We start from the raw sequence: 23,898 nt of genomic DNA on the forward strand, positions 1-23,898 counted from the left end.
CTAAATGTGAATCATGACAAAATGTCTTTATTGCTTGTAACACTAAATGACTGAATTAATCCTATATATTTTTTGCAAGCAGAAGCTGAAGGCTAATGAAGGCACATGGTGGTCTCTGCATAAGAATACAACCGACTCATATGCCAATATGTAATTAGAGTGTAACGTATTGCTGCGTTCTCCAGGACGGTGCGTGCCGTTTGTGGAATACAGATCAGCTCCTGAGTTACTTCAGGTCGTACCTGACCTTCAACACCAACACTTTTTGTTTTGCTTAGAAATGTGGTGGAAAACTTAAATGTAGTTATCCTCCGTCTATGTATGTAAAAAAAAAAAAGAAAAAGAGGTGGGAGGAGGCTTCCTAAAAATTAAACTCAACATTAGTATAAGTTATGGTGCTTATAGCTGAGATGATGTGGAGTCAAGGACCCTTTTTTTCATACTCACTTAGTCCCCTCCCTGTACCCATGGTATCCCTTGGGAAAGTCAGCGCATGTGCAGCAAGTATGACTGTTTTCAGAAGGCTGTGCATGCGCTCTCCCATTCATCTCTATGGGGGAGCGCACAGCCTTCTAAAAAAAAAAAAAGTCAAGCTGGCTTTGCTGTGGTCACGGCAGGAATGGGGGACTAGGTGAGGATCAAACAGAGGTTCCACAGACTCCATGTCACCTTAGCTGCAAGCACCATAATTTAGTTTATGGACGTTATAGTTGATGACCGGTAAAAAGTGATGTAATTGCATTGATAAATCTTTTCCATTGTTTTTCCTCTTCACATTATTTAAGGGGTTTACCGAGGTTTTAAAATTTTTTCAAAATTACGGGAAGCAAAGATGCGAAAGTGGAGGACGGGGAAAAAAAAAGCAATGCAGCCACCCTGATCCCAGGAATGACTGCAGTGGTCAAATGCTGTTCATACCTCACTTCACTACTCAGACAATTGCTGGCCTCAGCAGTCATGTGCTGCTAATGCGGAGATGGGATCATATAAGCAATGATTGCTATGTGACTGCTGCAGTCGCCTCCGGGAGCAGATTGGTGGGGACCTAAGCAGCAGTGGATCGGAAAAGTTAGTATGGCATTTTTATTCTACACCATTTATCTGCCTTTTTTTTTAAATAAATAAATGATCTCCTTTTTTTTCAAGATTTTGGAAAACTCATTTAAGAAAAACTATTATAATACCCACAGACACAGATATATTTTTTTTTGAGTGAAGGAAAAAAAAACTGAGTGTTTCTTGGATAATGCTTACTTCTTGTACAGATGTTCTTTGGTGCTTATTATGTACACCTTTTTGTACAAAGTTTTGGGGTTTTTTTCTGTAGCCTTTTGTTTTTGTTTTTCTATAGAAACCCTTATGGGAAAAACGCCAGAAAAAGCCATACCCAGAGCATGCTGCAATTTGCAAAAAAATGCCATGGAATCCAAAAATGCACCAAAAGTGAGGAAAAAACTGCCACTGCTGAAAAGCAGTGTTAGCTGCAGGTCAATGGTAAAATATGTAGTGCCCTGCTAATATCTGGGAGCAGGTTCCTTTTGCCAGAAAAAATGCTAGTGTGCCAAAACTCCAAAAAGCATGGCATTTTGCAAAAAAAACCCCGTGAAACCAGCCTCAAAAACAAGGCATGAGCCACGGTGCTACACGTATACCCAGTGCATGAGCTTGCAGCTTATATTACCACTGTCTGCCTGCTCCTGTGATATTTGCAAGTGAGAGAAATCATTAAATAAAAAAGTAATTTGATTTACAAACCCTTTTTCTCGTGTCTATGCATTATTAATGGGAGTATTTTAGTAGGAGGATTATTATTCATCCGCAGGTTTGGAAAATACAGCCCTTCCCCAGCAGCCTGCTGTGCAGTAAGTGTCCTGCATCCTCCCTAATTATTGCAGAGCGACTGCTTTGTCCTTAGATGACTGGTTCACACTGCTGCTTGTATTTCAAGTACTAGGCAGGAGATTCATCCCCCGAGATCATCATTACATTAGATTCTGAATTCCCTTTCCAATGTAATTGCCCTTCAAGTGTTTCCTAATTAACAAGGAACATTTTTGTTTTCGGGGTAAGATCTATTCAGTCCAGTGTTTCAAAATGTAGCGAAATTCAAAGTTTTTATAATGTAGTCTCATACATTAAACATGTACTTACACATTTGTATATAGAAATCTGTAATTTTGGCTATTTTATCCAATAATCTGTAATTTTACAAGTCTACAAAAGGGAATTTTGAGGCAAACAATATATACGGCCAATTTGTTTTCTCATTCGTATCTAACTATTAATCACAAATGTACAAAGTTTAGTTCATTTTATGCAGCATAAAATTCGTTGCTGGCTCGTTCGCTAATCATTCAGTTTAACTGCCGATCGTTCAGTTTGTTCTCAGTCGCTTATACAGTAAATATGACCGACTGAACAATTTCTCATTGGAATGAACCAACGATGGATCTGCCTGTATGAACAGGATACACAAGCGGACATGACATCGATTCTAGTAGAAAAGCTCAGCAGTTTGAAGAGGCTGCAGCACTCAGGTGAGCACTGCAGCTTCTTCTCAGGCATCTGTCACATTCATCAGTCACATCGCCTAAGTGAATGGGATTGAGTTGTACGGTGCCTTCTATGCAGTGAAGTGGCCACAGTTCGCACCTCAACATCGCAGCCACTACAGACAGCTGCTTGCTGGGGTTCTGGAGCAGTGGAACCCCACCGATCTGATAATGAGGATAGGTCATCAGTATCTTGGTCCTGAAATACTCCTTCAAAATAACTATCCACATTCCTGCATCTGTAGTGTTTTACTCATTCCACGTTCTCCACTAGTATAATCCTAGCAGTTTGTATGTGTTCTACCTAATGTCCATATGCAGAATATACACACCTGGCGACATAATGTTGCAACCTGGAGCATGTGAGTATTATCCCCAGCAATGTAGTGATACTGACACACATACCAGGCGTAAGGTAGGAAGCAGAAATGACAAAATGTTTCTTATTTGTAATAAGACTGTATAGATTTTATAAAAATATAGCCATAGTTCATTACAACAATATGAAATCCAGGGAAAGCACTACTTACAGGCTTATATACATAGTTACACTATAAATACTCTGCTCTGAACAAATGTCTGACAAGTTGTGATCAGTGATTTTCTGAGCATCATCTCCCTTTAGATCCCACTGTTGTTCGTTCATAGTTTAATGTTTTTATATATAATGTACAGGTTTCCTGATGCCCTATAGGAGTTTCATGTATGTGAAATTATGGAATGTCTGGAATTCTCCTTTAGATCAGGGATGTACAACCTTTTCTGCTCCAAGGGCCACATTCCCAGACTGAACCAGTCCCAAGGTCCACAATAAAGGTTAATGGGGTAGGTTGCCATCTGAGACATTTATGGTGTGTTGAAATTCTATGCAATAAATGTCTTGATAGATAGAAGTCCTAGAAGAGGAACTGGTATCCAGCAGCAGACAAGGGGTTCAATTCTCCACCCGTTCACACTCCAAAAAGTAGACTACGTACACGGCTCTCTCCCAAATGTCGTTTGTGAGTTAAAACAGGCAGCTTTTTCACTACCCCTATAAAGCTACAATAAAGAGCAAAGCCCATGCATGGTCAGTTCTCCACCTCATATACAACTTTCTGGAGTGTGACGTGGGGGTTAGGAGATCCCCATTTTGCCAGTATATGGAAGTCCCAGAGTTAGTGTGTCCATTAGTACATCGCCTCCTGCATTACACAACTCTCCTCTTCATGCTGACATAGAAAGTACATGTGAGCAGGTCTGGGACCAGAAAGGCTTGTTTTGGGTTTAACACATTTCCAGTGCTCTAAACTGGAGTTAAGTGGAATCAATAGCCCTAGTCAACACCTTGGACTCTTTGTCTGCAGTGTGGCCTGGTACATTGTCCTACTGCAAGGCATGCCTGCCATGGAGGGGGAGGAGGATTTGCCAATCATTGTATTTAGTGGTCTGTGTTCTCATATCTTGTACTGAAGTGTGCTCTTCATTGTTTGGGTGTGTCAATGCAAGACAGACCTCTCACATGTCAAGTTACACTTTGGTTATGTGAAATGTTGACTACATGGCTGTAATACAGGATGATCTACACCCTCAAGCCATTGTATTCAGACAATAACTGGCTTGTGTAAAGCAGATTCTTCCACTTATACATGGAATAGTTAGATATAAAGATTATTATATGTGTGCAATACACTGACATATCAAAAGTCATGGTATAGGAACTAATATCATGTACAATCCACTCTAGCTCGGCAAAATGCATCAACTCGACGTGGTATTGATTCCTCAAGTGGACAGAAGACACCTGAAGGGATGTTGAGCCATCGGGATGGTTACCCACAGGTCTGCGGTATTTGTAGGTGCAGGATCTCTGCTATGAATGGACCGCGCCACAACATGCAGGCCACACCATTCGTAGGAACTCTCCAGAATGCTCACCAACCAGTTCTAGACAACTTGAGCCCACTGGCAATGCATTATCCTGCTGGAATATCCCAGCATTGCACATGAAGACAGGGAAGGGCTACAAATGGTCACCAAGTAGTGTAGCAGGAATTGGTCAATGAGGTATTTAGGCCGACCAGTGGCCCCAACCCATGCCATAAGAAGACCCCTCACACCAGTATGAAACCACCAGCAGCCTGTACTGTGCCTTGTTGACAACTGGGGTTCATGGCTTCATGAGGTCTCTGCCATACAAAAACCCTATCTTCAGTCCAAAGCAATTAGTACCATGACCACCACTATCCGTGTTGCCCGTCCTGTAGGGTTCAGTTAGTAACCTCGCGAGCCCAGCTGAGGCACCGTGTCCGATGTTGTGGTGTTGAGCGGCACTCCTATATTCCATGGAGGCAAAAGAATGTTGCACTGACCTACAGTATATGTGTGTGGGGCCTCCTGCATTGAATTGATCCCCCCCTCCCCTCCTACAGTCTTTTTTTTTTCTGTTTGCACAGACAATTCTAGCCAGACAACGCAGGTTACAATCATTAAAGGGGTATTCTGATAAAATGAAGTTATTACCTGTGCGCTATTGGAAACTTCCATGATACAGGTCGCTACGGCACTGCAGAGGAGAATAGAAATGGACTCCCTGCTCTCAGGATCACTGGGGGTCCCAGTGGTCAGACCCCCCACTGATCTATCAATTTTCATCCATTTAGCGGATGAATGAAATTTAAAAGAAAGGACATTTTACCGGAATACCCCTTTAAGCACCAATGGGCAGCCACTATGCTGTACACAGTGGGGTATAATGCCATTAATGACGTTTTCTCAGCACACCCATGACATGGTGCATCAAGGAATGTTAAATGCCAGCACAACTTCAGAAATGGAAAGTCCCATCTGACTGGCAGCCACTATCATGCCTTGTTCAAACTCCAATAATTCACGTCGCCTTGCCATGAGCATCTTGGCCACTGTACAACACACTCACAAGAAAACGCATCACAACTTATACAGGTGTGGGTGTTCCCAAGCCGTCACGTGAGGGAACGCCACTTCATAATCAATTTACATACCGCTATCCCATGACTTTTGGCATGTCAGTGTACATTTCCTTTCCCAATGGCTATGGTCAATGAATTGTCAATGCAATAATCTTCTTCTATATCATACAGAGACATTTGCAGTCTTGGTATAAGATTTTTCTATGTCCATCTACAAACGTGGGCTGCATTCACACAAACGTATATCGGCTCGGTTTTCATGCTGAGCCGATATACGTCGTCCTCATCTGCGGGGAGGGGGGGGGAAGTTGGAAGGAAGAGCCAGGAGCAGGAACTGAGCTCCCGCCCCCTCTGCCTCCTCTCCGCCCCTCTGCACTATTTGCAATGGGGGGGTGGGGCTAATTCTCGCAATATAGCTCCGCCCCCTGTCCTGCCTCCTTTCGTTGCAAATAGTGCAGAGGGGCGGAGAGGAGGCAAAGAGGGGGCGGGAGCTCAGTTCCTGCTCCTGGCTCTTCCATCCTCCCTCCCCTGCAGATGAGGACGACGTATATTGGCTCGGCGTGAAAACCAAGCTGATATACGTTCGTGTGAATGCAGCCTAAAGAAGACATGTAAAAACCCATATATTCAGTTGAATCTTCATTGCTGTTGTTATCATGTTCCGCCATTCAAGGGTTGGCTTAAGCAGTCACCAGTTGCACCTCCACGGGGTAGTGGTCACTCACTGCTAAAGCCTGTAAAAAAAAAAAAGTATAGGCACATTAGAAGGCAAAAATGTATATAAAGTAACAAGTGTATATTGTGCAATCACTACCAGAGTTGCTTTGGGCCCTTTTACACAAAACGATTATTGTTTAGGTAATTGTTGGATCGTGCAAAACTGAACTGTTCAGTGTAACCACCACAACAATTGCACGATGAGCAATAATTCGTTCGCTTAATGGTTGTCATTCAATTTATGCAGGCATGAAAACCTAATAATAATCGGCCCGTGTAAACAATCAGTTGTTCATCTCCCCTTTGTCGGGGGATTTTTTCCCAGATTTTTTTCATTACCTCCTCTGGTGTTAGTTTGTAGTGTTTCTGAAAGTTGAAAACTTTGGCGGAGTTGGGCACTATGGCATTATGCAGATCTGCGCCACTTATGACAATTCTGAAAAGGAGAACAAATTAAACAATATTGGAGACAAGAAGCACTTAGAGGGAGGGGACTAGAAATGTGAAAAAAGTACAACAGGTTGTTAAAAACATAAAAAAATACAAAAACTTTTTTCTTGTGCTTCATTTTGTAGGATAAAATATTTTAAAAATGCACGTTGGTATTGCCTCTACCGTAACAAGTAACGACGCTTTCTAGAAAACTAATGCGTTATTTATCCCACGTCTTAAATGCTGTGGAAAAGAAAGAAGAAAAAAAAACATCCGGAATCGCTATATATTGTGAACTCCTCCTCCCAAAAAATGAATTAAAAAAGATGAAAAAGTTGTATGTACCCCAAAGTGGTGTCATGAAAGCTACAACTTGTCCAACAAAAATCAAGCCCTCAAACAATTCCTCTGACAGCACATAAAAAAAAGTTATGGTTCTCAGTATTTAGACTTTATTCACACGAGTGTTTTATCGTGGCCAGAAAGCGTGACCGATGGGCGATTTTCTGGTGTGTAAAAATAGCCGTCCGATAAAGATAGGTCCAGACCGTATGCGCTATAGTGGTTGGAATGCGCCGGCCGATCCCATAGACTCCTACGGTAGCCTGTGAGAGCTGCCAGAAAAGACAGGTGCAAGTAGCAGTGGCTATGCTAAACTCCCTCCCCCTCTCCGCCCCTTGCCAGCTGTCGGCAAAGGGACAGGGCTATCTCCCACCCTGTCCCCTCCCATTGCAGGCAGCTGGCAAGGGGCGGAGAGGGGACAGGAGTTTAGCACACTAGCTCCCACCCTGTCAAGCCCCCTCCCATTGCCGTCACCCAGCAAGGGGCGGAGAGAGGGAGGGAGTTTAGCAGAGCTAAACTCTCCCTCCCCGCCTGATGATGATATGGGCTGCGGCATATACTCACCGCACCCGGGTCATCTGAACAGGCAATTAAAAAGGAGATGCAGCCCGTGACTTGGTCATGGCTACTTCTATGCGGCCATGATGTGGCCGGACACATATAGCAACACCCGTGTGAAGGATCCCTCAGGCAGCACAAAGATTTTTTTTCCAAATATTTTTAACAAAAAGACTAGATAAGATTTGGTTCCATCTCTAACAATCTGTAAATTCTTATGTATTATTCCTTATGCCTCTATCCCCTCTCCCCAAAAAGAAGTTTTTCAATACACGATGCATCTCACTTATCAAAACTGTGTAAAAAGAAAAACACTGTTGCCCATAGCAACCAATCACAGTGCTGCTTTCATTTTATCACAGCAGTTTAAGAAATGAAAGCTGAGCTCTGATAGGTTGCTATGGGCAACAAAGAGAGTTTTGATAAATGAGACCATTAAAAAACACGACTCATCAAACAAAAAAAAGACCCAACATGGCTATGTTGATGGAAAAATTATACATTTCCACCTCTCAGAATACAGCAATATAAAACAAAAGGAATCACTGTGTCCTAAAGGCTAAAAAATTAGCTCAGCTATCTCTGTCTGCCCCATAGAAACAAATGGAGCAGCACCACTCCACTCACTTCAATGGGGCAGATAGAAATAGCTGAGTGCTGTATTCGACTATGTCTGTCTGCCCCATAGAAATGAATAGAGCATTCGGCTATGTGTCTGCACCATTGAGAGGAATGGAGCCACTGCTGCGCATGTGTGACCAGCGACTTCATTCCCCCACTACATTACAGAAATGGAAGCCTGCATTTTCAATTGTCAAATAGGGAAAAAACGGGATCCCATTCTCAGGGTCAGTAGGGGTCCCAGCAGTCGGACCCCCACCAATCTATCCGTTTTCACCCATCCACTGGGTAAGTGAAAATTCGAAAAAATATCCCATCGCTGGAATACCCCTTTAATGATAAGACTCATCAGCATGACTTTGCATCCTTGAAGTTACCTGTCATATGCACAGTGCGTACTCCCCACAGTGGTGTCAACATCATGTGATATGAGCCATGTGAAGTCCTCACTTGTATGTAGCCGGATGCTGTCCCAGTGAGATGATGTAACATAGTTGCAGCCAGCATTGAAATCTCCCAAGAAGATAATATTCTATAAAGATACAAACAATTAAGGGAGTTGTCTCATTCATTCATTCATTCATTCATGGGCTGTGTCTGGTAATGCAACTCCGTTCAATTCAAGAAAATACTGCAATAGTAGGCCACCAATAAACAAAATTGGTGTTGACCACCTCTTCACACAGGAAGTGTTGGAAAAACCGTCCATGTGTATACTCTCATAGTCTATAATGGGTCCATGTGCCATTTGTGGATTAACACAGACAGCACATGGCCCCAAATATGTTAGTGTGGCGGAGGCCTTCCTATACTACCACTATATGGTAACAGCTTCACTTTATACATTTTGTACTCTGTCTTTGTAGTGGGGACATAGTTATCTTGACTTGTGATGCACTTTCAAAAGTGCGAAGAACAACATATTACATAGCATCTCTGCATGGTAGCATAATGTCCATCCAGTTCAGCCTGTTTACAACCCCCTTTGTTGATCCAGAGGAAGGCAAAAAAAAACAGTGGATAGAAGCTTATTTACGCCACCCTTGTTGAAAAAAATTCCTTCCCAACTCCATAATGGCAGTCAGAATAATCCCTGGATCAACATTAGATATCAACAACCCCGCTGATCCCCTAATGTCTATATCCTCTAATATCCTTCCACTCTAAAAAGACCTCTAGTCCCCTCCTAAACTCCTCTATGGATTTTGTCATCACCACGTCCTCAGGCAGAGAGTTCCACAGTCTCACTGCTCTTACAGTAAAGAGCCCCCTTCTGTGTTGGTGATGGTTTCTTCTAGACGTAGCGGATGCCCTTTTGTTACCGTCGCAGTCCTGGGTATGAACAGATCGCGGGAGAGATCCTTGTATTGTCCCCTCATGTATTTATACATAGTTATTTGATCGCCCCTTAGCAGTCTTTTTTCCTAGTTGAATAATCCTAATTTTGATATTCCAGTCCTCTCATTCCATTTATTAATTTAGTTGCCCTTCTTTGAACCCCCTCCAGCACTGCAACATCTTTCCTGAGCGCCGGTGTCCAGAACTGTACACAGTATTCCATGTGAGGCCTGACAAGTGCCTTATATAGTGGGAGGATAATGTTCTTGTCCTTCGCCCCTATACCTCTTTTAATGGACCCCAAGACCTTACTAGCTTTTGCAGCAGCTGACTGGCATTGGTTACTCCAGTTTAGTCTACAATCCACTAGTACCCCCAGGTCCTTTTCCATATCACTTTTCCCTAGCAGTACCCCATTTAGTGTATATTGGTGGCATCCGTTTCTCCTGCCCATGTGCATAACTTTACATTTATCAATATTGAACTTCATTGGCATTTTTCTGCCCAAGCCCCTTATCCAGGTCCTTTTGTAGCCGTACGTTGTCCTCCGTTGTATTAATTGTCTTATATAATTTTGTATCATCTGCAAATATTGATATTTTACTGGGCAGCCCCTCTATCAGGTCATTGATAAATATATTGAACAGAATGGGGCCTAGTACTAGCAACGGTGGCCCGATCTGAGTATGAACCATTTATTACCACCCTCTGCTTTCTATCTCATGAACCCATGCTGATGAGGAGTTATATTGTTGTTCTCCTTGAAGTATTCCAGGATGGCGTCTCTCAGAAACCCCTCAAATATTTTTCCAATTCTTAAAGCATCATGACGCTTCACAATACACCCCTCTCATCACAGCACTTATCGTTCAGCCCTCATCTACATCACAATACTTACATCGCTTTGGTATTTCTTGCATATGTCCATATAAACATCGTATAATGCATCAATCTCCCGAACTGCATCATTAGGCGCAGCATGTAATGGGACCAGCACAAAATCCTGAATGACTGAAAAATAAAATCAGCAATGTTATTCTACAGAATATTCCACTGACTTGTTATAAGTTTACATTCGCTTTACCGGTATTCACTATATAGACTTAAAGGGGGTGTTCCACTTCTAGCTGTTTTCAGACAGCTCCGTTCATTGCTCAGTGGCCCAGGTTGGTACTGCTGCAGGCTGAGTCCTATTGAAGCGAATAGGACTCAGCCTACAATACCAATCCAGGCCATCATGCAATGTATGGAGCTGTCTAAAAACAGCTAGAAATAAGAGAACCCCTTTTAAACCTTCATATAAAATACCAGTTTAATGGCCGTATAGTTCTGACCTGTCCCTGGAGCATTGAACACGACCACAAATGGTTCCCTGCTGAAGGTATCTTCTCCAGTGTACATGTTGTGATCGTGGTAATGGTAGCTGTCATGCACGTTCACGTTATCATGCCTGTGGGGGTTCAATAAATGTAAAATACAGGTAAGTGGCTGTCGATTTTACCATTGAATTACAGCACTTGGGGCCCTTTGGTTTCAGACACTGATAAAGGCCTTTACTGAAAACCTATCCACTCCCAACTGTAAAGTCTGCTTTTACACAGGAACGATCATCACTAGTGAATGAAAGCGGAGATCGTCCCAGCCCACCCGCCTCCATTCACAGTAAACAGGCAGTCGTTCAGAGATGAGCAACTGCCTGTTTACACAAGACGATTTGTTGTTCAGTTTTTCTGCAGCATGAACTGAACGATGAGCACATTTATGGTTCGGCCGGTGCCTGCATTTATACTGAACGACAAAGCGTCTCGTGTAGACAGGCAGCTGCTCATCTCTGAACACAGACTGTTGCGGATCGCAGGAATCAGTCCGTATAAAAAGACCCTTACAGGTTTATCTCTCTCTTTCTGTATCTCCCATCTAATCTGTGGCTCCCCACGAAAACTAAATACCTGCTGCCAGATTTCCCCACAAATCACAGCTGATCACTGCAGGTCCCAGAAACTGGACACCATATCATGAGCTTTTTGTCAAGTATCCCTGCAATGCTTACTAATGATATGAGGCAGATGATCGTTAATACAACCCTTCATCGCCTTACAGCTATCGTTGGTCGGCTGCATATCTCCCCATTTAGGCCTCTTTCACACAGGCATTGGGATTTTCAGTTGCCCGAACAAGTTGCGGCTAAATCTTGCATTTTCTTGCCCATTTAAAGGGAGGGAGTTTAGCAGTGCAAACCGCTGCTAAAGTCCCTCCCCATGCCGGAAGCTGCCATAGGCTTCTATGGGAGCTACCGGCTGAGCGCGGCCAAAAGGTAGGGCATTGGAAAATCACCCATCTGAACGAATGCATTGGAATGCAATGCTTCAGATGGTCGCGATTTTCGGCCGACGTTTTATCGTTTGTGTGAATAAGGTCTTATACTGGGAGATGTGCGGCCAACCAGAGAGCATCATGCTTGCATAAACCAGACAATCAGTCAACAAACGAACATATGATTGTTTTTTGGCTGATAGCTGACACATTTAAATGGCCTAATGATTTGGCAGACAAATGTTTGGTCCCGATTAATAGGCCATGTAAAATTGCCCTTAGGGCTTCTTTACATGAGTGCAAACACGAAAACGCACGTGATAGTGCGACATTCTTCAAAAGTCATGCTATCACGTATATCTGCGAATTGTACTGTACTATTTGCGCTGCCGGGGACAGTGTACATCGGCACAGGACACACCCGCGCAGTGATTTGAAAGGCTGTGCAGCCTTAATTAGTCCCCATTGTGTTGATTTCCCCACAAAATTGCGCAGTTCATTGCGTGGGTATTGGATTTGCATTTGCACACCGCCATAGACTCCCATGATTCCTTTGGTGCGCAGAGGAGCACCAAAATAGAGCATGTTGCTTTTTGTTTTTTTAAACCCCCATAGAGAATAGAATGGGTTCTATTCTTTGTGTATTGAGCGTGCAAACATGCCCTAAGGGCTTTCACACGAGCATAGCATTTTTTGGCTGACCATGGTGCTGCCAAAAAACGCATGAACAGGCGCACAAATCTGCCGTTCAGACGGCCTGGCGCATATATGCCGAGCCCGGATTGCCGTCGGGCGGGGGGGGACAGTTTAGCTCTGCTAAACTGCCGTCCCCCTTTCCGCCCCCTTTGCCGGGTTTTGGCAAGGGAAGGGGCAGGACAGGGCGGGAGCTAGTGTGCTTAGCTCCTACCCCCTTTCCGCTCCTTGTCATCTGCCAGCAATGGGAGGACTCGGGACAGCGCGGAAGCTTAGCAACGCTATCTTGGCCAGCCAGGGATGTTTCTGCGCAGTGGAAAATTGCCTGTCTGATCTGATGCATTAGAACCCAATGCATCAGATGGTATGGTATATCGGTTGGTCGTGAAAACGGCGGCCGATAAAGGCTCATGTGAATAAAGCTTCAGGCTACGTTTCCACATACAGGTAATGGATTACAGCTGAGACCCTGCCCAGCCATGGCCACTGATATTGCCAATAAGGTCGGATGTTGGAAGCCATGGCTCAGTGGAGTCTCAGCCGCCAAGCCGGTAACTATACGTAGGAACGCAGCCTATCAAAAAAAAGCAATAAGGAATGGAAGGAGATTACTCAGTGCATTGATCTCCACCTGTCCCATAAAAGTGAGTGCAGTGGCTGCCAAGCATGTGCACTGAGCTCCATTCACATGGGGCATTCAGGTGTGCCTGTCTTGGGGTCACGGGGTATCCCAGTAGTTTGACCCTAGGGGTCATTTAAAGGTCCTTTTAGATGGAACAATTATTGTTTAAAAAAATGTTCAAACGAGGGAAAGAAAATGATTGTTCTGTCTAAACGCAGCCGACGATAATTGGTCACTTTTCTTTTGTCGTTCAACTTATGCAGGCATAAAAACCATCGTTGGCTCGTTCACTAATCCTTTGGTTTAAACAACGCTTGTTCAGTCGTTCTCATTCACTGTAGTGTACAAGAGAATGAGAACGACTGAACGATTGGTATTTAAAACGAACAATTAGTGAACGAGTCAACGAATGCGAAAAACTCAACGATTTCTCGTTTGAACGAGCCAGTGATGTATCTGTCTGTATAAACACACAGGCTGCCCGAGCGAACTTTACGTCGCTTTTAGTAGTTCTTCCTACTAGTAGGAAATAAATGTCTTTCATGAGAAAACCCCTTTAACCCCTTGAGTGGCACGGCCGGAAATTTTCCGGGACGAGCTCCACTGCTCATAGCAACATAGCCCGGAAGATTTCCGGGCTATGTATCACTATGGGAGCTGCAGAGCACAATGCCACAAGCTGTGACATTGTGCTCTGCCTGCACAGACCCACAGAGAACAAAGCAAGGGCTTTGAAAAACCAGCAGAAGATATTGCCGATATGTCGGCAATCTCCTGCTTTGTTTACAGGTTGCCATAGAGACCATCGGCTTGTCAGAAACAAGCCGATGGTCTCTGTGGCAGGGAGAGCTGGTTGTTAGCTGTCAGAGGACAGCTAGGTACTAGCTCTTACAGCAGAGATCAGAGAAAACCTCCGATCTCTGCTGTGTTAACCCTTTACATGCTGCAGTCTATGTGACTGCAGCATGTCTTAAAGGGCTGTCACTGCAGCATGTAAAGGGCTGTCACCATCGGACCCCCGGAATGTGATCAGGGGTCCTGATGGGTCCCTGTGGAAGTCCCCTAAAGGGACAAAAAAAATTTAAAAAAAAAAGGTTAAAAATTATTAAAAAATAATAAAAACACTTGTCTCCCTTTACTTTGTAAAAAAATCAAAAATATAATCACATGTGGTATCCATGCGTCGTAATGACCCAGAGAAGGAAGTTAATGCATTATTTAACCCCTTAATGACATGGCCCCTTTTTATGACATGGCCCCTTTTTTTCTTTTTTCCCCATTTCTTTTTTTCCTCCCCCCTGTTTAAAAAATCACAACTTGTCCCGCAAAAAACAAGCCCTTATATGGCCATGTCAATAGAAAAATGAAAAAGTTATGGCTCTTGAGACGCAACTGCAAAATTAGTTGAAATTCAATGATTAGACCATTTTAAAAAACCTGCCCTGGTGGGCACGACAGGGTGGTAGGAAACCCGCCACTCAAGGGGTTAATAATGCATTGTGAAGCACACTACTTCATGGCTCCAGGTCACTAATGTGAGTCCTATGAATACAGTATCTTCAGTACATAAGTGTACAATGAACTGTCCAAACATTGTAAATTGCATGGACATTATGCCCGGCTCAGCAGACCATGTCGTGTTATCTTGTGTCCTGGGCAGCAGGCCAACACAAACACCGGCATAGGTTTTAAAGAACTAGAACAACAAAAGTATTGTTACAAAGTTAATACAAAGATATAAACCAGTAATTCAATAAGTTACATAGTCATAAAAAATACCCCAAATGTACCAACAGGGAGCTTGTATCTACACTGACGGTGTGAGTCAGAAAGTTGTGCAACTTTGTGAAATGCTTTTTAAAGAAAGGATTAATAAGGGATCCACACCAACAATGGAAATTATGACTGTACTTCTGCCTAGTTCAGACCTATGTAAGTAAGAAGGGAGGCTTTAGGGCTCCTTAATACGAGTGTATGCACATTCGCCAGTGCCTCAGTGTCGCATTTTTGCGGAACGAATAATGCTTTTTTTGCATGTGTATCGGAGTATTTTACTGTACTTTTTCCGCCCACAAAACATGTTCATTTGCGTGCGGCCAAGAAAGACGCACCACTTGAAATGGCTAATGAGTTCCAGATGTGTTCTTGTTCCAGCAGAAATTACCAGCTTATCACACTTCTTGCGTATTGCGTACACGACCCCCCCCCCCCATTGACTTCTATGGAGACCCCTCGTGCACAAATGCGCAGAAAAGTATAGCATGGTGCATTTTTTTGGAGCGTCTGAAATGCGCTCGCAAAATACGGAAATGTGAACAAACCCATGGAAATCAATGGATTCTATTTCCTTGCGTATGTAAATTTTATGCGCACAGATATGCCGTATGAAGGAGCCCTTATTGACATTGTGTTAGATGTAGTATTATTTATTCATGTTTTATGTTTAGAAAATAAGTTTCCGATTATTAACCTTGTGTATTGCCCAAGCAGTATGGTGGTGAGACGGCTATCGCTGCGTATGAGTGCATTGTGCATGACCGTGTATCTCACGCATGCGGTCATGTGCAGTGTCAATTGTTTCTTCTTTTTTCCCCATCTCTGTCTTATAGTGGCGTTGAGTAGGCATCGCTGTCTATATGCAATGTATTTTACTGACTCCATTCATCGCATATCACGCAACCATGAATCACATGCGTAATACGCGGTGAAATCACAATCGTGTGACTAAGCTCTAAAGGCCCATTTACACTGAGAGATAATCGCTCGAAAATCGCTAAAAAGCGATCATTTGAGCGATAATCGTTGCGTCTAAACACGTGGCCATCGCGCACTTTTCATGCACTGCTAGCTGATCGTTGAATTATCGTCAGCCTAAAAATCCTCCTGTGGTCTTATCAGGACCGCACGCTGAGTTCTCCACAGGTAGTGCTAATAGCATTGTTTCCCGTCGTTGAACAAAGGAGCTGAATGGAGATAAGAGCCCTGTGGCTATTAACTGCACCATAGACTTTATGGTCTAAACTTCACAATTATAAGACAAAGTAGATGAAGGCATTCTTTAAGAATAAAAACAATTAGTGACTGTTAATGATGACGATATATGTTGTGTGTGCTATACATCAAACCAACTTTATGACGGCTCTCACCTATAAACAAACAGGTAGCGCTCTCTGTAAGAGCCTCTTCCAAGAGTGTCGCTGACCACGTAGGAGTACTTGGGTTTTTTCCACTGGCTGCAAAGTAATAAAAGATTAGTATTTAATAAATAAATATACAGCATAAACAGGACTAATAGAGCGCCAGCTGATATGGAATAAACAGGAGTAAGGCCTTATTTAGACAACGGGGTGTGATTTCAGTCAGCAAAAATGGACAAATCTGATCAGAATAGGACACACTGCGTTTTTTGTTTTTTTTTACACGGATCATCAGTTCATATAAAAAAAACAGGTCTAAACAGCTGAGTTGACTGCAATGGGTCCGTGTGCAGTCAGTTACACATATAGATGATAATTGCATTAGTATGAATGAGTCCTTAGAAATAACAAGAAGAAACTAACCTGTTCAGTTCTGTCATCATTGCTTCAACTGCACTGAGGTCCGCATCCCGGACTTCCTGTATCAGAACGATGTCGTACCGCTGCAATATCTGAAAGTATGGATATACGTTACTGGAAATCATCAACAACATCACTCACGTACAGAGGACCAGCCACCTATAAGTAATAACCACATTAACTGCATGCTTGATATTAGCTACCATTACAACAATAATCTTTTCTTTTGGAAGGCAGCGGCTTCCTTCATAGTGTCCTTCCATTACTGGTTAGTGCTTTTCTAAAAATGTACTCATGAACAGAGCTTTTGCAGTTTTTAGAGGCTTCTGTAGGTCTTTTGCCATTTCACTTAGGTTCTTTTTTTTACCTGCTTCAAGATTTTCTGTTGTACTTTTGGAGTGATCTTAACAGGATGCCCACTCCTAGGAAGAGCAGCAATTGTCCTGAGGACTTTTCCAGTTTCATATGTCTCTATAACATATCATCTGGAAGTTGTATGCATCAAGGTATGGTTCATACTAACCAATCTTTTTTTTAAGAATGAAAGGTTGATCAGTAACCAGGCTTTATGTGCCTTTATGTAATGGGCAAAGCACCTGCGAGAACCTCACTTCTCATCTCATTTCCTTACTTGAAACAGCTTTTGCCAATTAGCTATTGCAGGAGTCATTAACACACAGGTTCACTTACATTTTCTCCCCCACTGTGGATGTTTACTCAGTGTTCTAAATAAAATATATGAATGATACAACGGTTTGTATGTTATTAGGTAAATTATGTGTGTCTAGAATTGTGACTCAGACCACGTTTTATTTCTAACCAATGCAGAAATCCACGTAATTCCAAAGGGTTCACTTACTTTTTCTTGCAACTGTATATGTATAAATAGTTGAAAGGTACTTTACCTTCAATATAATTGCGCACACCTCAGGATTATTCATTTTAGAGTCTCCAAAAGACTGAATGTTAAATGCTCCAATATTTACTGCTGAGACGGTGCACGCAGCGAGCATAAGTGCAATCACCCAACGCAGCATCTCTGATGAGATCAAAACACGAAAAAAAATTAAAAATTTTATGTAAATTAAATTTTCATTTATGGTTTAATAACTTCTATTGCAATACGTGGAACCGGAGAGGCAAACTATAAAACATACAAAATAATGGAAGCCATAGTCATGATTCCTAAAAAGCTAAATATACTTTTGGCAATTTCAAAATAAAGATTTTAGATTATATAAGAAAGTAATGGGATAAACTGTACAGACAAAACCAACCAAGACACCAGACCTAAAGGACAATGGGGCGTAACATGCGGAAGGAAGAGGAAAGGGAGAGAGAGAAAAAAGGGGGGGAGAAGGAACTCATCTACGATTCACAAGAATACATCCACTCTGCAAAAGATGGTGATTCCCAAAGTATCAGCCATGTCAGCGACACCCCATAATATTTATCATATAAATATGAGTCATTTACAATATGTTCTTCCATACAATGCAAGTTTTTGATGGTGTCAAGTCCCTCCTAAACAAAAGGAAAAACAGTGAACCTCCAATAGCGGGGAACAACCAAGCATTTGGCCCAGGACCATAAATAGTACAGCCAGCTTCATCATCCAATGGGAAAATACCCACTCAACGTATTGTACAACCCGGTAATGGACTTCCAACCCTAGAACACTCCTAACAAATGTGGGGCATTGTGCCTTCCTCCACTCCATATCTTGAGCACACTGCAGGGCATTTTGGGCATATAGAGTGAAGATATGGCGGTGTACAATACCATCTGGAAAGTAACTTGAAAAACTTTTCTGGAATAGCACAGCCTGAAGAGGATTTATGTGCTAAAGTAAATGCCCTTATCCAGGAATTGTTGGAGAAAGAATGTTGCAGTTCCGCTGCCCCTTGAACAAAGGGTAGAGATGTACATTGTCCTGATGGTCCCAAGAGCAGACTGAAGAGGAGAAACAGCAGGTCAGAGCGGGAGAAGATAAAAAGCATGAAGATTCAAAGGGAGTCAGGTAGGTCCCTAGAGAACAGAAAGATAGGTCCCACTGAAGCATTGAAGTTGTAAAGCTAAGCATAAAAGAACCGCACACCCCTAGACCTGCCGCCAGGGAAAGAGTAGAGAGTGGAAAAACCTTTCTATTGTGAATATTACACCAAACATGAGGGGCCTCCGCCCTTGAAAGACCAAGAATCTCTCCCAGCCCATTCCCATAGATCTTGGATTATTAAACATTGGGACTAACGGATTAGGAAATGTGGGAAACACTAGCTTTAAAGCCTGTCGATCCCAAAATTGAAAGATACCAGAAGGCAAAACGAACTCTCCTATATACCCAGGTCTATCTGCTTTGTATAACCATAGTTTCTCTGTCAAAGGAGCTTCCATGGTTTCCCTGTCAAATTTTGACCCATTGTTTGGAGTCTCCATGATGAAACCAGTTTAACCCTTTCCAATCCACTGTCTGACCTCTGAAGACATTATGATTTAAGGCTGTACAGCTCCGATGTTGGAAGACGTCCATTGGGGTTCTCTTACTGTATATTGCCAGCCTCTCTGCTGTCGGAGCCTATCCAACGTGTCACCTCATGCAGTACTGGCTTTAGCCAGCAGATAGCGCTGTTGTATAACGGCAGAAAAAGAGTAAGCCCCTAGGAAAACCAGGACACAAATTGGATTGGAAAGGGTTAATATATAAAATAAGATGGCTGCCTTATAGTATGTAAATACGTCCAGCAGACCCAGTTATTGGCAGTGTTTACACTGAACATTGTTCAGAATTATATGATACAGCGAGAATCTGAATAATGTCTGGTTTAGACACAATGATTCTCGCTCAAAAGTCACTCAAAAGACATCTTTTGAGTGATAATTGCTGTGTGCATTTACACGGCAAGATGATCGCTTACAATTCGCTCAAACTGCAGTTTGACTGACAGTTTTGAACATTCACTTTGCATAAGTGTGTAAATGAAGGCTCACGCTCTATCTTCTGCATACAGCTGTTGCCTTCTCGGAGCGCTCAGTTGGTTTACAGCTGAGCGCTCCGAGCGCGGTATGCAGAACACAGATGGAGCGTGGTCTTCTGCATGCAGCTCTTGTCTTCTTAGAGCGCACAGCTGGTATACAGCTGAGCCCTCCAAGCTGGTTATGCAGAAGATAAGCAGGGTCGCTTGTCTTCTGCATACTCCTGTGTTCACGGAGCGCACAGATGGTATCCAGCTGAGCACTCCAAGCAGGGTATACAGAATACAGCTGGACCGCTGTGTTCTTCATACTCCCGCTGTGTTTTCCGAGCTGGATACCAGCTGAAACAATAGTATCAGCGGTATCCTGCTGAGAACTTAGCGCGCTGCACTGATAAGGCTCATCGTTCTCTTTCAGCTTGCTAAAAGAGAACGATCAACGACTCGTTAATGAAAACTGCATGATGTGTGTGCAGTTAGACCCAACGATTCTCGCTCAAAAGACAGCTTTGGGCGATTTTTGAGCGAGAATTGTTGGGTCTAAATGAGCCTTAATCGTTCTGTGTCAAAGACCCCCAGGCCATCGGTCGGGCCTCTGTGACAGTGACAGATCTCCTATTGAGATTTAGGCCAGTGTCATAGAGGTGTAAGCGTATTTCCACAATGGGTCTTGCAAATTTGCGCGCATGTGCGTGTTTTACTGTACTTTTTGCCTGCATAGTTGCATTGATTTAAATGATAGCTGCACCTGCAATTATGAGCATTGGCCACTACATAGGGGTCAGAGCAGCGGCTTCTACTCTGACTTTGGTGTATCTTGGCTGTGCCAGTGGTCACTGCCAGGAAAAACCCTTTAACCCATTAAGTACCAGGGTGTTTTGGTCATAAAGGACCCGACACTTTTTAGGGATTTTACCCATGTGCTGGTTTTACTGCCCTATTTTTTTTCTTCAGCTACCAAAATTATTTTTGCTGCGTTTTTGTTTCCATGACATATAAGGCTTTTTTAAATAACTTTTTTCTACTACCTTTTTCTTCCATTTTTTAGTTGTTTTTTTTAATTGTAAAATTAGTATATTTATGATAAACTATGGAAATGGGTTTCCCCATTTTGTTTCGGATGTTTTTTTTAAAAAATATATATATCAGATTATAGGATACATACTGTGATGGCTTTGGTTGGCGTCGGCAGTGAGTCATTTTCTTTTTTATATATTTTTTTTTATTTTATTCTGTGATTTTCTTTTACTATTTTTTTTTTGTAACTATTTTTTTTACATCTATGTCCACCATGATGTAATATAAGACCTCTAAGGATCATTCATATTGTCTTTTTTTTATCTCACACTTTTCCACTGTACCTGGAAAACATTCCCCTGTAGTGACAGTAGTCACTAACAGAGCTGATCTGGGTCTGCTAGGACCCTGCAGCTCTGCTGTGGCAGGGGGCCACTGTTGGTCATGTGATCACCGGGTCAAACAGCGGAAGTAACACTTCTGCTCTCTCTCTTCACTACATAGTGCTTAGTGAGCACTATGTAGCCTGTAAAGGAGAAGACAGAAGGGATTAAAAACTGCTTCTACCTTTTACTCAGGGTCCTAGGCTGTGATTAAGACCCGGGGACCCGACCCGCTTCTGATTGAATGCAGGAGCTTTGATCCTATCAGCCTATTGTACTTTTCCTATCAGCCAAGATTAAAGCCCAGGACCAAGCACCGTTAAGGTGTTTGGTTCTAAAGGGGCTAAACCCTATTGCCAAAATGATTATCAGACCAAAATCCATGCATTTAAGAGGGAAAAAACGCCCCTCCAAGGTGTCCATAGCCTTTTATTTATTTATTTTTTGGAAAATTTAATTTGTTGCAGGGAATTTGAACTCTTGATGAGAAGTTTAGAATCCACTTAGTTGTCAGAAGTCACAAGAACATTATGTGTATATGAGTAATATTTCTAGTAATAATGTAATTATTGCCTCCAGATAGCTACATGGGCATGCGTATACAGGTAATAATGTTTCTGCTGTCACTGATTCACAACATATTCACATGGATATTTACGTAGTAGATACACTCTGTATCCTATAATTATCATAACCACTCAGCAAATCGGATGGCATCATTGCCAAGTAGCGTCATAGGACTGGTTATGTAAATCTGTACATGGAATAAAAGGTACATGAATATCACGTTACAGGTGCTGTCTGAATAATGCACTAAATTAATCATTTATGTAGAGTTATGTAAGTTACTAGCGGTGCTCTCCAGTACAGTAATACTAGAGGCGGAGGATGAGCTCTGTCAATTATATATTGTACAGTGATCCCTCGTCTATTGCGGGGGCAATGTTCCAGAGACCCCTGCGATACGTGAAAATCAGCGAACTAGTGGCCCTATGTTTACACAAATCAATCTGTCAGGTGAACTGCCAAACAATCGCAAAAGTGAACAAACAGACCGATGCTACGATCAGTGAACCAGTCAGCGCCCCAAAGAGAACACGTTCCATCAGCTAATAGTGTGCCGTGGACAATCTTGCGACTAGTAAGCAATTTCTTGCTCAGTACCATGTTGGGTCCTGCTTTTACATGAGACAACTATCAGCCGAAATCACTTGTTTGAGCATTTTTTTTTCGGACCACTGTTGGCCTGTTTAAAAGTACCCTTAGTACATATTGACCATCACAGTCCTTCAAACTGGATATACATGTTGTATGACAATGGGCGATAGACGGAAAATCTTTCTGAGAACATTCTTTGAACGGCTGTCAGACTAAAGATCTTTTGTCTATCAGACAAAAAATTAAAACAAGGCCAACATTGTTTCAGACGATGGCTGACTGCCATCCATAGGCTGAAACAATCATTCTTTGTTAAGTTTCACCTGACCAATGATTGTCTTGGTTTAAGTATTATGCTTTCATCAACTTAAGTTTAATGTGTAAAGAAAACTTTAAAGTGATTTTTCTATTGAGCCAAGAAGAAGTCGAAAAGAGAGGAAGCAGTTCACTGGGGCGGTGCGGTGATGATGATGCTCAAGTTGGGTGTAGGAATTAGAGAACCCTTGTTGGGTTGAGAAGAGTAGAACCATTATGGAATATTCAACTGAACCTGAGCTATAGGACTAATGCAAGAAGCAGAGATGAAATGAGATGAGCGTAATGAGTGTACCAGTCCTCGTAAAGTAGATGTCCCCTTTAAGTACTGGAGTAGTAGAAGATATCGGAGTCAGTGTATTTAAAGTACTGGAGGGTGGTAGTATTGGTACCAAATGCAATAGGGTTGACAAAGGATGCCGATAGAATAAAATCAGAATACTTACTGAAAAGTGACTGGCGAGTCTGGTAGAACTGCTCTGTTCTCCTGGTGTGTCTGCCTGATTCTGCCTGTTGATGATAGGCTTTCTACAAGATTTATCCTAGGAGTCATTAGACAGGAACTTATAAATCCTCCCACGAAAACAGGTGACCCAGCAAGTGATGCGGCTCCTCCCAAATCTTTGTTGTGGTAGTAAAGGCAGAGGCTGTCATTAGACAGTTATTAGATAGCAAGTTATATAGAGTAAATCCTCCCAAAAAAGTGAGCGACCCAGTAAGGAGGCTTTTAGAAGAAACGATTCGTTCAAAAAATTGTTCCAAGGTAAATGTGAGCCAATGGCCAAACATCGAACGATATCATTTGTTTTTTGCTTGTCATTCATTTTGTGCAGGCGTAAAAATCATCGTTGGCTCATTCACTTCTCATTCGGTTTAAACAGCACTCGTTCAGTCGTTCTCATTCACTTATACAGCGGATGTGAAAGATGGAATGATTCTGAACTATTTTCCCTTTGAACGAGCCAACGATATATCTGCCTGTGTAAACAGACTGCATGGGCCAAAAAGCCAACAATGACGTCACTCGCTCATTTAAAAGATAAATCGTCTAAAAAGGGCCCTAAATGACGTCACTCTTCACAAACTTCAATTATCTTGGTAGTAAAGGCAGTGACTGTCACACCTACTCAGGTGCACTCTCGAAAGTCCAGGTCCACAGAGGTAAGACCATGCAGTATATGGGACCACCATTCATATCGTGTAATAACAGGATGTATTACTGTACTGCAGGCACCAGCATGTAGCATACGGGTAAGTAAACTCAGGAGAAAAATCACATGACAGAGGGATAAAGAAAGACAGTTTGTTAAAGGGGTTATCCTACACCTATTCTATTCTTCCTGGTTGCTGCTGACCAGGACACGTGACTGCTGCAGCC

General features: G+C 42.5%; 1 protein-coding gene across 1 annotated transcript; it reads right to left on the bottom strand.

The window, feature by feature from the left end:
- Positions 1-5,902: 5,902 nt before the first annotated feature.
- Positions 5,903-23,099, bottom strand: DNASE1L2 (deoxyribonuclease 1 like 2). The gene is made up of 9 exons (XM_066576425.1): positions 22,967-23,099; positions 17,581-17,714; positions 16,679-16,767; positions 16,265-16,351; positions 10,825-10,940; positions 10,389-10,501; positions 8,530-8,684; positions 6,539-6,635; positions 5,903-6,216 (listed from the first exon to the last, which is right to left on the bottom strand). Exons 2-9 carry the CDS (start codon positions 17,710-17,712, stop codon positions 6,163-6,165), a joined length of 843 nt encoding a protein of 280 aa, XP_066432522.1. The 5' UTR covers positions 17,713-17,714; positions 22,967-23,099; the 3' UTR covers positions 5,903-6,162.
- Positions 23,100-23,898: the final 799 nt, after the last annotated feature.

Source organism: Eleutherodactylus coqui, chromosome 8 (assembly GCF_035609145.1).
Source record: "Eleutherodactylus coqui strain aEleCoq1 chromosome 8, aEleCoq1.hap1, whole genome shotgun sequence".
Taxonomy (NCBI): domain Eukaryota; kingdom Metazoa; phylum Chordata; class Amphibia; order Anura; family Eleutherodactylidae; genus Eleutherodactylus; species Eleutherodactylus coqui.

What these genes read in the sequence shown, in the direction of transcription:
- DNASE1L2 (XM_066576425.1), bottom strand. Translation starts at nt 17,712, where the DNA reads ATGCTGCGTTGGGTGATTGCACTTATGCTCGCTGCGTGCACCGTCTCA. An exon ending in ATGATGACAGAACTGAACAG is followed by an intron (nt 16,352 to 16,678) that starts GTTAGTTTCTTC and finishes ATTACTTTGCAG; the next exon opens with CCAGTGGAAAAAACCCAAGT. An exon ending in CGCTACCTGTTTGTTTATAG is followed by an intron (nt 10,941 to 16,264) that starts GTGAGAGCCGTC and finishes GAACCCCCACAG; the next exon opens with GCATGATAACGTGAACGTGC.